This window comes from Coptis chinensis, chromosome 2, assembly GCF_015680905.1.
Source record: "Coptis chinensis isolate HL-2020 chromosome 2, ASM1568090v1, whole genome shotgun sequence".
In the NCBI taxonomy this organism is placed as follows: Eukaryota; Viridiplantae; Streptophyta; class Magnoliopsida; order Ranunculales; family Ranunculaceae; genus Coptis; species Coptis chinensis.
Genome location: NC_141457.1, coordinates 105,412,030 through 105,426,665, shown reverse-complemented (window position 1 = coordinate 105,426,665; position 14,636 = coordinate 105,412,030). Strand labels below are relative to the sequence as shown.

The 14,636-nt window shown below is 38.7% G+C and overlaps 2 protein-coding genes across 2 annotated transcripts; both read left to right on the top strand.

Moving 5' to 3' along the window:
* Nucleotides 1–6,369: 6,369 nt before the first annotated feature.
* LOC147520052 (nezukol synthase KSL3-like) lies at nt 6,370–11,533 on the top strand. The gene is made up of 4 exons (XM_086594232.1): nt 6,370–6,380; nt 6,489–6,873; nt 11,184–11,296; nt 11,389–11,533. Exons 1-4 carry the CDS (start codon nt 6,370–6,372, stop codon nt 11,531–11,533), a joined length of 654 nt encoding a protein of 217 aa, XP_086450358.1.
* LOC147520051 (ent-beyerene synthase KSL4, chloroplastic-like) lies at nt 11,227–12,999 on the top strand. Its single transcript, XM_086594917.1, has 6 exons — nt 11,227–11,296; nt 11,389–11,468; nt 11,543–11,758; nt 11,888–12,029; nt 12,159–12,404; nt 12,477–12,999. The coding sequence occupies exons 3-6, from the start codon at nt 11,655–11,657 to the stop codon at nt 12,789–12,791; spliced, it is 807 nt and encodes a 268-aa protein (XP_086451043.1). The 5' UTR covers nt 11,227–11,296; nt 11,389–11,468; nt 11,543–11,654; the 3' UTR covers nt 12,792–12,999.
* Nucleotides 13,000–14,636: the final 1,637 nt, after the last annotated feature.

The following is a 14,636-nucleotide window of genomic DNA, read 5'->3' as shown; positions in this document are numbered from 1 at the left end:
TGCGGACATTGAGCTGGTGGCATGCCACGTGGGGGTTAATTCCCAGCATTTCTTCGAATGACTAGTCAAACACATCTCTGTGCTCTCGGAAGAACTAAGCCTGACACTCTTCAGATGTCAACAAGGTGTCGATGAAAGCGGTTTTTGGCAAGCTACCTCCTACAATTTCCACTTCCTCTAACTGCTCCATTGAGGGGGGATCCTCCCTCTCTCATGGGACTAAGTCTGGGAGAGGTGGATCCAACTGTAATTGCTATTTGGCGGGTCGCCCCACCTCTATTGGTTCAAAAGGGAATGGGGACTACTTCATCGCCATCGCGTATCATGCTTTGGCAGCCACCTGATCCCCTCTCATCGTCTCAATTGTCCTGTTATGCGGGAACTTCAGACATTGGTGATTGGTTTTAGGAACAGCTCGGAGTCTATGCAGCCAGGTCTTGCCCAAGATCATATGATAGGGTGTGTTAGCTTTTTCCACAACAAAGTTTATGATGAGAGTTACCGGACCAGTAGCTACAGGTAGTTAGATCCCCCCAACTGTCAGAGCTTTGTCCCCACTGAATCGATAGAGGTTGGAGTTGGTGGCGACCATTTCATAATCAGGAATTTGTAACTTCTTAAATACGTCATAGTATAGCACATTTGCTGAGTTGCCTGGATCAACCAATATGCGATGCAAATCATAATCTCTAAAAGGAAGTGTCAGAACAAGCGCATCCTCATGGGGGCTTTGGATGGTACAACAATCAACCTCAGTGCAGAGGATGAGCGGATCTTTGTAAGGTACTGCGATTAACCTGAGCTCCTGTAGTCAGCTCGCTGTTCATGATCCTCATCTGCTTGGCGATGCGCATTTGATTTCGTGCACCCTTTTCAATGATCTGTCCACTTCGTTTGCTTACTTTTTCAAAAATCATATTTATTTGGAGTCGGCCATTGAGCGGTCCAGTACCTGGGGGATCCTGAACTGACATGCTAATCTCCTCAGGCTGTACTGCGTTCGCCTATTCGTGTGCCACAAACTACTTCAAATACCCCCTTTCAAACAGATAATGTAGTTCATTTTTCAGGGTCCTGCAAGCTCTGGTGATGTGACCCTTACTCTTATGGAACTTGCAGTAGGTCCTTTGGTCTCTGGTACCTAAGGAGCCTGGCTTTAGCGGAGCTGGCCATTTGAGGTAACTCTGATTTTTTATTGAGTCCAGAACTTCATCTGGCATTTTGTTCAGAGGGGCGAAGTCTCTCTTAGATTTTTGAGGGGAAGAATTTACATTCCCTTCTCAAGGAACCCCAAGAACTGTCCGACATTCAGGACAGTTCCTTAGTCATTTGAGGGGAAGAATTTACATTCCCTTCTCTTAGTCTTTTTTGCTTCCTGACGTCTGTTCAGGACATCCTCTTCCCACCCTGCATGAGTTTCAACCCTGTCAAGGAGTTCCTCTAAATCGGGGGGTGGTTTCCTGGAGAGAGATCCGAATAAGGTGTTGTTTTCATCCAACCCTTGTTTGAAAGCTATTATAGCAGTCTGTTCGTCACAAGACTCTATTTGGATTGAGATTTCCATGAACCATTGCATGTTATATCTCAAGGCCTCTCTATCTTTTTTCTTGATGTTGAACAATGCATCGATCCGTTTTGGCTGATGCTTGTTGCATGAATACCTGTCTATGAAGGTCCTAAATAGTTATTTTGAGGACCTGATTTGACACTCAGGTAATCTGTGGCATCGGATGATAGGCAAGGGGAGGCCTCAAACTCCTGACACATGACATAGTCATATCTCTCATATTGTCCCATAGTGGCATGATACCTGAATACGTGATCCACCAGATCTGACTTGCCACTAAAGACACTGAACTTCGATTGTCTATAACCACGGGGATATGGCTTCTTCATCACCCGTGATGCAAAATGAGATCTGCCTGCCCCCATTATGGTGGATTGAACAAGGGAGTCTTGCATTTTTCTCCCCTTGCCTATCATCCGATGCATCTGACGGATCAGGTCATTCTTCTCAGTTTCCCATACACTTTCTTTGGTAGAAAGTTTCTCGCTCGAAGTTCTTTTACGATTGTCGAAGGGTCGACATCACGATCCCTGGTCGATGGACTCCAGGTTGAGGTCGTTCTCGAAGTCCTCATCCGAAGTTGTCGTATTTCGACTCGGATGGCTTTGCGTCAGCATCTTGATCCCCACGTCTTGGGTTCCTAGCACGACCACCTTTCGGAAGGTCGTCATCATCAAGATCGATAAGTGGCTCCTTCCCTGTGTCAGACTGATATAAGTGCCTTAGCCACTATAATTCTCACTCAAGGTTGATTCTTTGTTGTTCCAGAGCCTGCACCGCTTGAACAGACTCTGGGTTGGTGAGGGCAGCATTCTCACCATTTTGACGTTCCTCCTGAGCATTATTTCTGGGACCTGCTCCGGGAACAACTGGTCCATTGGGGCTGGTCATAGGTCCTTGGGGGGGATCATTCGCATCTTGGTGACCGACATTCTCACCCCCTTCAGGCATCTCGTGTTCTTCTTCTCTGATGGCGATGTTGCGCGTGGTAGCGCCATCTATTGTTTTCTTTGCTCCTGCCATCACAACAGTAAGAGTTTTTAGACTAAATCAATCTTGTAAAATGAATATTTACCATACTTTCGTCCCCACAGATGGAGCCAAAAGATGTAGGGAAAATTCCGAGTATCCCCTGATATTCCTCTATGCCTTGTGATCTTGAAGTCTCTACTAAATAGAGAAGGGATGAGATGATGGTGAGTTCAAGGTTGAACCGTCTAACGGCTGCCTATGTATCTCCTTTGTTATTAAGGAGAATCAAACCCTATTTTGCGTAGTTCCTAAGAGCGAATCCCTATGGTTTATATACGAAGGGCTACGAGAGTCCTAGGGTTTGGGCTGTCCTCATCGCTTGTGAGTTCCCTTCCATCTTTGGACTCTGCCTTCCTATTTGGATTTCTCTTTTTATGGAAGTCTGAATCTAGACCATATCTTATGAGAGGTAAGTTTCCTTGTTGATCATAATGTCCCATCGTGTATGAAAAGATTATATCTAAAAGGTAACTCCTAAGATATGTCATCACGATTCCTTCCTTATCATCAAAGATCGCCATCTTCAGTTTCTTTCTGTTCAGGAACTATCTATATCAGTTCCTAACAACTGGGGTAACTGTAATGTTTGAAGGCGGTCAGTCATGTGCCTGGCACATGTCCAATAAATACTCATGCTGAGCACGAGATTACTTATTCATAGAATTGATTCGATGGTCCTCGTCTCACTCTGGATATCTATAATCTTAGGTTATTTCCCATACACGTGTCATCTGTTCAGTGACGGGAAATCCCCTACAATAGAGACCTGTGCTTTGGCTTTTCGGCTATTACGAATAAATGGCTATGCAGTTTCTTTCGGTGAGGCGATCTATATTATATTTAATGGTATAGCTATATTTATCCCAATGATGGAAGTTAAATATATCGATATGTGGTGTAGACGCATTAGCTGAATTCAACGAAGAAATAGATTTCTTCACTTCTGCTGGTGGGGATCTCAAAGGTATACGTACTCTTTCGGAGTTATACAAAACATCGCAGATCATGATATCACCAAATGAACCGGTTCTAGAGACACTATTATAACACCCCGTGTTTTATTTTGTTTATTTTCATAATAATAATAATAATGGGAAAAAAAAATATAAATAAAAATAGGATAAGTGAGTGGAAATAGGAGACGTGGGTATGGGATAAACTCTCTTCCCTGTTTCTGGGGGGTTTTGTTTTAAAAGCGAAAAGAAAACGGAATAGAGTTTTTCTCCCGGGAGTTTCGGGGAAAAACCCAGCGAGAGTTTTACACAGAAAAATGGGAGTCTGACTGACAGAAGAAAAGGAGATTTTTCTGAGATCTAGCTGGTTCGAAGCGCGCTAAAGGTGAGTAGATAAATTATGTTTGATAAAGTTCTCGTTGTTTTTCGTAGATGGTATGAGGATAGAATCAATATGATTTTTTTACTTGTTCATATACTCGTTCTATGAGTCCGATTATACTGTATACGGTGTAGTGTTAACTACGTATACAACCTTGAATAATCGTCTGTTCCGAAAAACTTAAACGAGGGTATTAAATCGATGATGGCTGCTGAAAAAAAAAAAAGTGGTCGGCTTATGTATTGACCAAGCGTTTTCGCGTTTCGCCAAAGGTCAAAAATTTTCATGGGTTGTTATACTGTTGTGCTGTGTGTTGTGCCGTGGGCTGTTTGTTTTGATTTTTGTTGATGTCGGGGGTTTAGAATCGGTGATTGGGTCGGGCTGTTGAAGCTCCGGAGGAGCAGTAATGGCGTCCAAGCAAAAATCAAATCGTCCTGATTTTTGGTGTGGATTGAACCTTTGGTTGGTTGGATTTTGTTGTATCTTTGGGTTTGGGTTTTGCTAGGGAGCGAAACCGAACTGTTGGGAGGTCAGTGGTGGTCCGGCGAGCTCTGCAGTAGAGGAAGATCGGTGGAAGAGATGACCTAGCAAGTGTTGGAAATCGCGATTTGTTGGTATGGATATTTAGGGGTTTTCGCGAGTAACCAAACCGCTGGAGTGATGGTGGCGGATTAGTAGTTGGTTGGTGGTGGCTGCTGTGGCAGTGGAGGTGCTGGAAAGTGAGAGAGGAAGATGAACAGTGCGATTCATTTTGGGTTGGGCTTGGGCGAAATTTGTTATGCTGGCTACGTAGAGATTTTCAAATTTGGTTTTGTATTAGACTTTGGGCTTTTAGAACATGGGCTTTTGGGGTTAGATAAGTTTGACTGGTTGACTGCTGTTGACCCTTGGCAGGTCGACTTTGACTTTGACCAGAGTTGACTTTGACTTTGACTTTGACCACTTGACCCGAAAATTTGACTTTTTCCTAAAATTATGATTCGGTCTAATAGGATAAGTCTAGGACTATTAACGTGCTTGGCTTTAGGCTAAGACCTTTCTATATATACGCGTAATGCGTGTATTAACCGATATGTGATTGTCGCAAGATTTTTATGATATACAACGTTATGATACTTATACATTCATGAAATTAATAACGCGTAAACAAAAAAATACGTGAATCAAGATATTCTGTCGTTCTCTGAAATAATAATACATGAAATAAAGTTCAATAATGCGTAAATAAAATTACCCCTCTTTTTAGAACTCTTCACGCCCTAAAATTTCATAATTGAAGTTTTATGATTTGTTGATGTCATATGTTAGGTGGGCATTTATTGAATGTGCCATAAATGGCCCGTTAAGCGTTATATAGAGGTATTCATTGAATGTGCCATGAATGACCGGGTATTCATTGAATGTGCCATGAATGACCGTGATTCTTTGGATCCGCCTCAGAGAGGAACTAAGGTATTCGCCTGCCGGGTTAGTTATTATTGATTATTAAAGTGTTTGGGTTACTTTTGAATACATATAGGATATGTACATATGTTATATACAAGTTCTAACTTTCTTTGCGGGAGGGTAGGACTTAATAATATTTTAATGTGGACGCGGTCCTACCCTTATACTGTGGCGGATATCGGTAAGTGTAATTCAATTATTTAGATATTAAAACGAAAGTGATTTGAATGAGTTAAGATAATATAAGTTTTGCTTGGGAAGAACTATGCCGGTTGAGATACGGAACCACCGCCTTCCAAGCCGAGAATGATTAGGTTATGATAGAGGGAAAGTGTTGTTTGGATAATTAAAGTATGATAATGTTTATATGTAGTTAGTTCACTCATACCAGCAAATTCAATTTGTGACCCATGTTTGCTTTGTTTTGGCAACGTGGGTGTGTTCTTAGGAACATAGGTGGAAGGATGGAACCCTTGGCGTTTGAAAAGAGATTTGACTTGGAGCAGACAGGGAGTTTATTTTTATTAGGTCTAATCTTTTGGAAGTATGTAATAACGTAGTTTTCTTTTCATATGACATGAGAATACGATGTTGAGGACAATTATTCTTAGAATGTTATATTGATGATTTTGGATGGAAGATAGACTTGTATAAAGTAATAAAGAGAAATTTTGGAGATTATTTGTGTTGTTAAGATTCTTTATGATGTGGGTTTTAGGTTTTGAACCGTGGTTGTATTCACCCCGCCATAGCCTAGGTTTTAGACAATTGAACCGAAGTGAATGTTTGAGATATTTATATTTCAAATATTCATTTTTTTAATTGTTTAGAAATTCGGGCCATGACATTTTGGTATCGAGCTTAGGTTAGCCTAGATTTGGAAGGTCTAGGTGATCCTCGAATGTGGTGATTGATTGGGTGTGTTTGAGTTTAAGATGTTTGAAGTACTAATAGAAGTTAGTTTTGTTAGGTGATGGTCGGAGATGACAATGGCGCATCGGTAATCTGGAAGTAATACCATATCTGGCGATTTGGGATCAATATTAACTTCGGTTGGTGCAAACTATTCGGAGGGTCAACATGCTAATCTAGGAGATCCTTTTGCTAGGAGAAACAAGGATTTTGTTACTTTAGGAGGCCAGAAGTTCAAGGGAGAGAAAGGGGCCATTGATGCTGATAAATGGGTTACTATGTGTGAGTCCGTGTTTGCTAAGATGCAACTCACTGAGGTGCAGAAGCAGGAGTTGGCTTCTCACCAGTTAGAAGGGTCAGCTTTATTTTGGTGGAGGTCTATCAAGGATAATGTGGATGTTGGAAATATGACTTGGGAGGATTTCCAAGTAAGATTTGAGGGAAGGTTTGTTCCTAATGCTGTTAAGGAGCAATTAACTGGGGAATTCTTTCATCTGACCCAAGGAGAGAAAACTGTTACGGAGTACGTGACTAAGTTCAATGAACTATCGAGGTATGCTCCTTATCTAGTGGATACCCAAGTAAAGAAGAACCAGAAGTTCATCCGTGGACTAGAGCCATGTCTATCGAAGTTATTTGATACCCCTTTGATTCGAAACTTTTGATCGCGTGTTAGATTTGGCATTAAGATATGAACAATTGGATAATAAACCCGAGAGATGAGAAGATTAAAGAGAATGCCCCAAAACAAGCCAGCTTACACCTTATTTCTAGTCAGCCACGTCAAGGGCAGAGAAAAAGTCAGCATCACCCATATAATAGGCAAACAAGTAAGCATGTGGATAAGGATGCAAGTGCTTCGCTAAAGAGATTTGATGGTAATTGTTTGAACTGCGGGGAGGTTGGACATACTATTCGAAGATGTTCTAAACCCAATGAACTAGTAGGCAAGTGTTATAAATGTGGACAGCTGGGACACTATGCTAAGAACTGCACTAGTTAATGTTAGGTATGTTTGAATTTGTTGTTTGCTAGTTTCATTTATTGGTACTTAGCATGTAAGAATTTATCGTATGATTATGAAAATAAAATGCTGGTTATTTTAACGGTTAGTTTCTTATGATTTATAATTGAAATTGTTCAGCATATTATAGTGTTGTTTTCATGACGGAGTTTTCGATTTTAAGTAAGTATTGGTTAAAGAAGAAATTGTTATTTTTAAAATTTCATATTTGAGTAATTTGGAATTTACCCAAGGAATAAGGGAAACCCTTTTGATAAAGGTTGGAGTTGAAAGTTTTATATTGTCCAAGTTATGTATATCGTTGGTGTGTGATCCAATATACATAACATCTCTCTGTATGCATCGTTGGAGTTTGATCCAGGTGTATACAGTACACCATCGAGTGTGATCCATTGTGCATACCACACATCGTTGGTGTTTGATCCTATGTGATGGTAGAGAGTTAGTATGCATCGTTGGTGTGTGAACCAGTGTATACTTGCATATCGTTGGTGTGTGAGCCAGTATGCATACATCACATTGTAGGTGTTTGATCCTATGTGATGGTGGACATAGTATAGGCCGTTGATAATATGAATCAGTCTATACGTTTTATTTTTCTTTTCTTTTCGAACATGTGGTGTTTGTGAGACACTAAGAGAAATGTTGATATATGTGTAAACACTAAGGTGGTGGATGAAACATATGAGTTTTTAAACAAATAGTTTTGACAAGAAAGATCGTTAAAAAGGAAATTATCATAGGTATATTTTTTTTTAACGCTTTGGATTTGTTGGGAAATACTAAGAGTGGAACTAACTGCCTCGGTGTGAGAGGAACTACATTGCCTTCTTAGTATGATTTAACTCGAAGATTATGAGTTTTGATAAATTGAGAAATAATGAGTTTACTTAAGTGTTGACAATTGAAGAAACTAATTACGTTTATTCCTTTTAAGGTGTGTATACTTGCGTATACACGTATGTCTCATTTTAATTGTTTGACGTACTGTTGTTTGGTTAATCTACACTCTACCTTGAATCTCGGGACGAGATCCTTTTAAGGTGTGTATATTATAACACCCCGTGTTTTATTTTGTTTATTTTCATAATAATAATAATAATGGGAAAAAAAAATATAAATAAAAATAGGATAAGTGAGTGGAAATAGGAGACGTGGGTATGGGATAAACTCTCTTCCCTGTTTCGGGGGGGTTTTGTTTTAAAACAGAAAGAAAACAGAATAGAGTTTTCTCACGGGAGTTTCTGGGGGAAAAACCCAGCGAGAGTTTTACACAGAAAAATGGGAGTCTGACTGACAGAAGAAAAGGAGATTTTTCTGAGATCTAGCTGGTTCGGAGCGCGCTAAAGGTGAGTAGATAAATTATGTTTGATAAAGTTCTCGTTGTTTATTGTAGATGGTATGAGGATAGAATCAATATGATTTTTCTTGTTCATATAATGTTCTATGAGTTCGATTATATCAGATAACGGTGTAGTGTTAACTACGATACAACCTTGAATAATCGTCCCGTTCGAAAAACTTAAACGAGGGTATTAAATCGATGATGGCTGCTGAAAAAAAAAAAATTCGGGCTTATGTATTGACCAAGCGTTTTCGCGTTTCGCCAAAGGTCAAAAATTTTCATGGGTTGTTATACTGTTGTGCTGTGTGTTGTGCCGTGGGCTGTTTGTTTTGATTTTTGTTGATGTCGGGGGTTTAGAATCGGTGATTGGGTCGGGCTGTTGAAGCTCCGGAGGAGCAGTAATGGCGTCCAAGCAAAAATCAAATCGTCCTGATTTTTGGTGTGGATTGAACCTTTGGTTGGTTGGATTTTGTTGTATCTTTGGGTTTGGGTTTTGCTAGGGAGCGAAACCGAACTGTTGGGAGGTCAGTGGTGGTCCGGCGAGCTCTGCAGTAGAGGAAGATCGGTGGAAGAGATGACCTAGCAAGTGTTGGAAATCGCGATTTGTTGGTATGGATATTTAGGGGTTTTCGCGAGTAACCAAACCGTTGGAGTGATGGTATGGCGGATTAGTAGTTGGTTGGTGGTGGCTGCTGTGGCAGTGGAGGTGCTGGAAAGTGAGAGAGGAAGATGAACAGTGCGATTCATTTTGGGTTGGGCTTGGGCCGAAATTTGTTATGTGGGCTTCTGTAGATTTTCAAATTTGGTTTTTGTATTAGACTTTGGGCTTTAGGCTGTGGGCTTTTGGGGTTAGATAAGTTTGGACTGGTTGACTGCTGTTGACCCTTGGCAGGTCGACTTTGACTTTGACCAGAGTTGACTTTGACTTTGACTTTGACCAGGGTTGACTTTGACCACTTGACCCGAAAATTTGACTTTTTCCTAAAATTATGATTCGGTCTAATAGGATAAGTCTAGGACTATTAACGCAGTTTGGCTTTAGGCTAAGACCTTTCTATATATACGTGTGTACGTGTATTAACTGATATGTGATTGTGCAGTATTTTATGATATACAACGTTATGATACTTATACATTCATGAAATTAATAACGCGTAAACAAAAAAATACGTGAATCAAGATATTCTGTCGTTCTCTGAAATAATAATACATGAAATAAAGTTCAATAATGCGTAAATAAAATTACCCCTCTTTTAGAACTCTTCACGCCTAAAATTTCATAATTGAGTTTTATGACTGTTGATGTCATATGTTAGGTGGGCATTTATTGAATGTGCCATAAATGGCCCGTTAGCGTTATATAGAGGTATTCATTGAATGTGCCATGAATGACCCGGGTATTCATTGAATGTGCCATGAATGACCAGATTCTTTGGACTGCCCTAGAGAGGAACTAAGGTATTCGCCTTGCGGGTTAGTTGTATTATTTGATTATGCGAGTGTTTGGGTTACTTTTGAATACATATAGGATATGTACATATGTTATATACAAGTTCTAACTTTCTTTTGCAGGAGGGTAGGACTTAATAATATTTTGTGCAGGGACGCGGTCCTACCCTTATACAAATGGCGGATATCGGTAAAGTGTAATTCAATTATTTAGATATTAAAAACGAAAGTGATTTGAATGAGTTAAGATAATATAAGTTTTGCTTGGGAAGAACTATATGCCGGTTGAGATGACCGGAACCACACGCCTTCCAAGAGAATGATTAGGTTATGATAGAGGGAAAGTGTTGTTTGGATAATTAAAGTATGATAATGTTTATATGTAGTTAGTCTACTCATACCAAAGAAATTCAATTTTCACGACCCATGTTTGCTTTTGTTTTGGCAACGTGGGTGTGTTCTTGGGAACATAGGTGGAAGGCGATGGAACCGCCGGGCGTTTGAAAGAGATTTGACTTGGAGCGCATAGGGAGTTTATTTTTATTAGGTCTAATCTTTTGGAAGTATGTAATAACGTAGTTTTCTTTTCATATGACATGAGAATACGATGTTGAGGACAATTATTCTTAGAATGTTATATTGATGATTTTGGATGGAAGATAGACTTGTATAAAGTAATAAAGAGAAATTTTGGAGATTATTTGTGTTGTTAAGATTCTTTATGATGTGGGTTTTAGGTTTTGAACTGTGTTGTATTCACCCCGTCATAGCCTAGGTTTTTAGACAATTGAACCGAGTGAATGTTTGAGATATTTATATTTCAAATATTCATTTTTTTTAATTGTTTAGAAATTCGGGCTGTGACAACTATATTCGTGGACAAGTCACTTATTAAAACAGAATCTATCAGATGACATGATACATGATGGCAATTGCCAGAAAGAGGTATTCACCCATATGACTGTATGAGTACAATACTTAAACTTCCTTTATCATCAGGAGTCATCTCAGTCAGAAGAGAATCAAAGTAAGGCATAACTAAAAGTTGATATGGTTATTGCGTGCAATGGTAGGTTGTTAATGCTGTCAAGTTCACTTATGATGCCGATATTGAACGTCTAGAAAACAGGAGAAATATTGAGTACTACAATGTGGATAGTCTTCGCGTTCTGAAAGCATCATATAGGTAGCCTTACTTTTCTTCAAGATATGCTTTTTTTTTTGTCATATTATTGCACAGTATGTTAATTGTCGTGTTAACCGACTTCCATGTATTAGGTGCTCCAATGTTGATAACAGAGATATCGTACAGTTTGGAGTAGAGGATTACAACAGAAAGAACTTGCGAGTCTTGAGAGGTAAGCAATATCTACTTGGAACTAAAGTCATGTTACTCACTATTGTCTTAACACTGTCAACTTAACTCAAGCAGGTGGGTAAAAGAAAATAGATTGGATAAACTAAAATTCGCCAGGCTGAAGCTCGAGTACTTGTATTTTTCCATAGCTGGAATTGTTTTTACTCCTGAACTATCTGATGCCCGCATGTCATGGACAAAAAATTCATTTCTTTCCACTGTGGTTGATGATTTCTTCGATGTTAAAGGAAGTAGAGAAGAACTAGTAAACCTTATCAAGTTGGTAGAGAAGTATGTCCTGTTTTTCCTTTTTCTCTTTCTATTTTTTCCTTGTAATAATGTTTTGTTTTGCGATTGAATTCTTATTTTGTTTCTTGTAATGCCTTCAATGATAACTATGAGTATTCCTGCTTGCCACAGATGGGAATGCAACACAGCCACCAATTATTTCTCTGAGGAAGTTGAAATTATTTTTCAAGCTCTTCACAAGACAGTTAATGACCTTGGAGACATCGCATTCACACGACAAGGTCGTAGTGTCAGAAGCCATCTAATTGATATAGTAAGATTCCATATCTTGAAATAATTTCCTCAATTTCAAGATGGTGAAAGTACATTTGATTTTAGGAACAAGTCTGACATAAATGCACAGATTTAACAATTAATAACTATTCTATACATACACTCGCAGTGGCTTACTTTGCTTAAATCTATGATGAAAGAATATGAGTGGGCAAGAGACAAGTCAGCACCCAAGATGGAGGAATATATGGAGAATGCGTGCATCTCGTTCGCATTAGGACCTGTTGTCCTTATAACACAATACTTTTTGGAGCCTATGCTTTCCAAAAAAGTTATAACAAGCCCGGAGTACAACAAACTTTTCAAGCACATGAACATTTGTTGCCGACTTCTCAATGATATCCAGAGCTTTAAGGTGTATATACTTAGACTCGTATGTCTAATGTCGTTAGCCTTGATCTTCTTTTAACTTTGAAATATGTTGCAGAGAGAAGGCGAGGAAGGGAAGCTGAATAGCGTGTTATTGTGCAAGATTCATAGTCCTGAAGCTATCAATGAGCAAGAAGTTGTGAAAGAGGTAAAGGGTATCATTGATAGCAACAGAAGAGAGCTTCTAGGTTTAGTGTTGAATACAAAGGGAAGTATTGTGCCTAAAGGTTGCAAAGATTTATTTTGGAAGACTTTTAGAGTAACTCATCTCTTCTACCGCGAGAAGGACGGATTCTCTTCTTCACTGGAAATGGTTAATGCTGTAAATGCAGTTATTCATGAACCTATAAGTTTTCCTTCATCTTCCTGCTAAGGGATGGATGGACCTTGTGTTGCTTGGGAGGTTGGAGGTTGCGGAAAGGATTGGACAACAATGTGATAACAACTTGTTCTGACAAAAACATGTGTTTAGGAAGATAGGTTTTGCCATTCAGAAATTAAAGGACCAGTTGCTTACTTGTCTTATGAGTATTTGTATGATTTATTTTGGAGATTAAATAAAATATATCTTTAAATTAAAATAATAATAGCTTCATTTGCTTGATTAATAAATAAATAAATTAGATTGATGTTAGAATTAAGGTGTTGGATTTGAGCCATTTTGTTACTCAATACTTATAAAGGTCTTTGTAGATAGACAGCTTCACATAAATACATACAAATACATGGTTGCAAGTGTTCCACCCTAGGAATGCCATTCGTTCCGGCAACTCTGCAATCACAATGCATGCAAGATGGATTTTGCACCATTATTTCTAATCTAATGCAATACTCTTTTTGAATTGAATTATGTTCTATTTTAATTTGAATGCAAAATGATTGTTGCGTCAAACCACTAAGCAACGTCCATTTTGGATTGATATGTTTATGAGCACCCCAGGTTGAAGGGTGCAGCCACATGGCAGCATGTGATTAGTGTTGCACAACTCACTGTAAAATGACCTACTGAAACAAAATCTAGCAATCGCCCATGGTCAAAGTCCTTAGCTCTTACCACTAATCTCTATTGCTGAAGTACACTACAATTAACCTGGCCTCTTAAATTGAACCAACTTTTTTTCTACCACTAAATACCCTTGATCAAATATTAAAAAACAATTGTTCATTTTGTTTTTGTTTTGTTTTGTTTTGTTTTTGTTTTTTTTTTTTTTTTTTTTTCGGTAAGTGGGGTTTTTAACGAGCAGGGGCGGCTCTGATCCATAGTCAGCATAGGCAACTGCCTAGGACCCCACTTGTTGCAAAAAATTAAGGGCCCCGAATTGGATCTTGCCCATTACCCACTAACTCACTATTTTATTTTTATTTTTTGTTTACAACATAACATGTTCGGCCCAATTAGCCCTCAAGCCCACCAACTAAGCCTCAACACTCTACAAAAACATAAACACACTCGTCTCCTTCAATTCTTTTTGCGACTATTCGTTGGGGTTTGCTCAAAAAAGGAAAAAACGACCACTATTATTAGTTAGCTTGGACAAAAATCGAAATAGGGCGTTTACATACACCACTAACCACAGTCTACATTGTTAGATATTTTCAAGGTATTATCTCAAATTCAAAATTACTTTTTTAATTGTTTATTCAATTATTTTATTCAAAATATATATTAAGTGTGTGAGTAATAACTGATCAAATCTATTATTTATTTTTGCAAAACATTCTTAGACTCTTAGTTGATTGGTTATCGTCATGAAGAATACTAGAAAGTATCTCTCTGATAGTAATAAGAGGGGGAAAAAAAATCAAAGACTAGACCAACTCACTCAATCTCAGGTTGGAAGCATTCGAAAGATTTTTTTATAGCAATAGAGACAAGCGGAAAGTTCTAATGAAAATTTGGTCAATAACGAAAGTGAAGATATTGTGTGTGCCTAGAGAACTTGATGATACAATGAATGTTGAACATGATGAGAGAGTAAATATTAAAACTAAAATGGAAGTAAATGTTGAACACGAAGAGTGGGTTGATGTTGAAAATATGGAGAGGGATGACCGTTGAAAATGAAGAGGGAGTTGATGCTGAAATTGAAAAGAGAATTGGTATTGAAAATGAAGTTGAACGTGATGATTTTCCGAACGAAGAAATCGATCAAGCTTTGAATGAGAATAAAGAATATGGTCCGATAAACTTATTTGATATAGGGAATTGGAATAATAT

Bases quoted from the DNA above. Each gene is read 5' to 3' on its own strand.
- LOC147520052 (XM_086594232.1), top strand. The intron at 6,874-11,183 runs GTAAAGAAGAAC...GTGCAATGGTAG, and splicing joins CTTATCTAGTGGATACCCAA to GTTGTTAATGCTGTCAAGTT. The intron at 11,297-11,388 runs GTAGCCTTACTT...TCCATGTATTAG, and splicing joins GTTCTGAAAGCATCATATAG to GTGCTCCAATGTTGATAACA.
- LOC147520051 (XM_086594917.1), top strand. From the start codon at position 11,655: ATGTCATGGACAAAAAATTCATTTCTTTCCACTGTGGTTGATGATTTC. The intron at 11,759-11,887 runs GTATGTCCTGTT...TGCTTGCCACAG, and splicing joins CTTATCAAGTTGGTAGAGAA to ATGGGAATGCAACACAGCCA. The intron at 12,405-12,476 runs GTGTATATACTT...AATATGTTGCAG, and splicing joins ATGATATCCAGAGCTTTAAG to AGAGAAGGCGAGGAAGGGAA.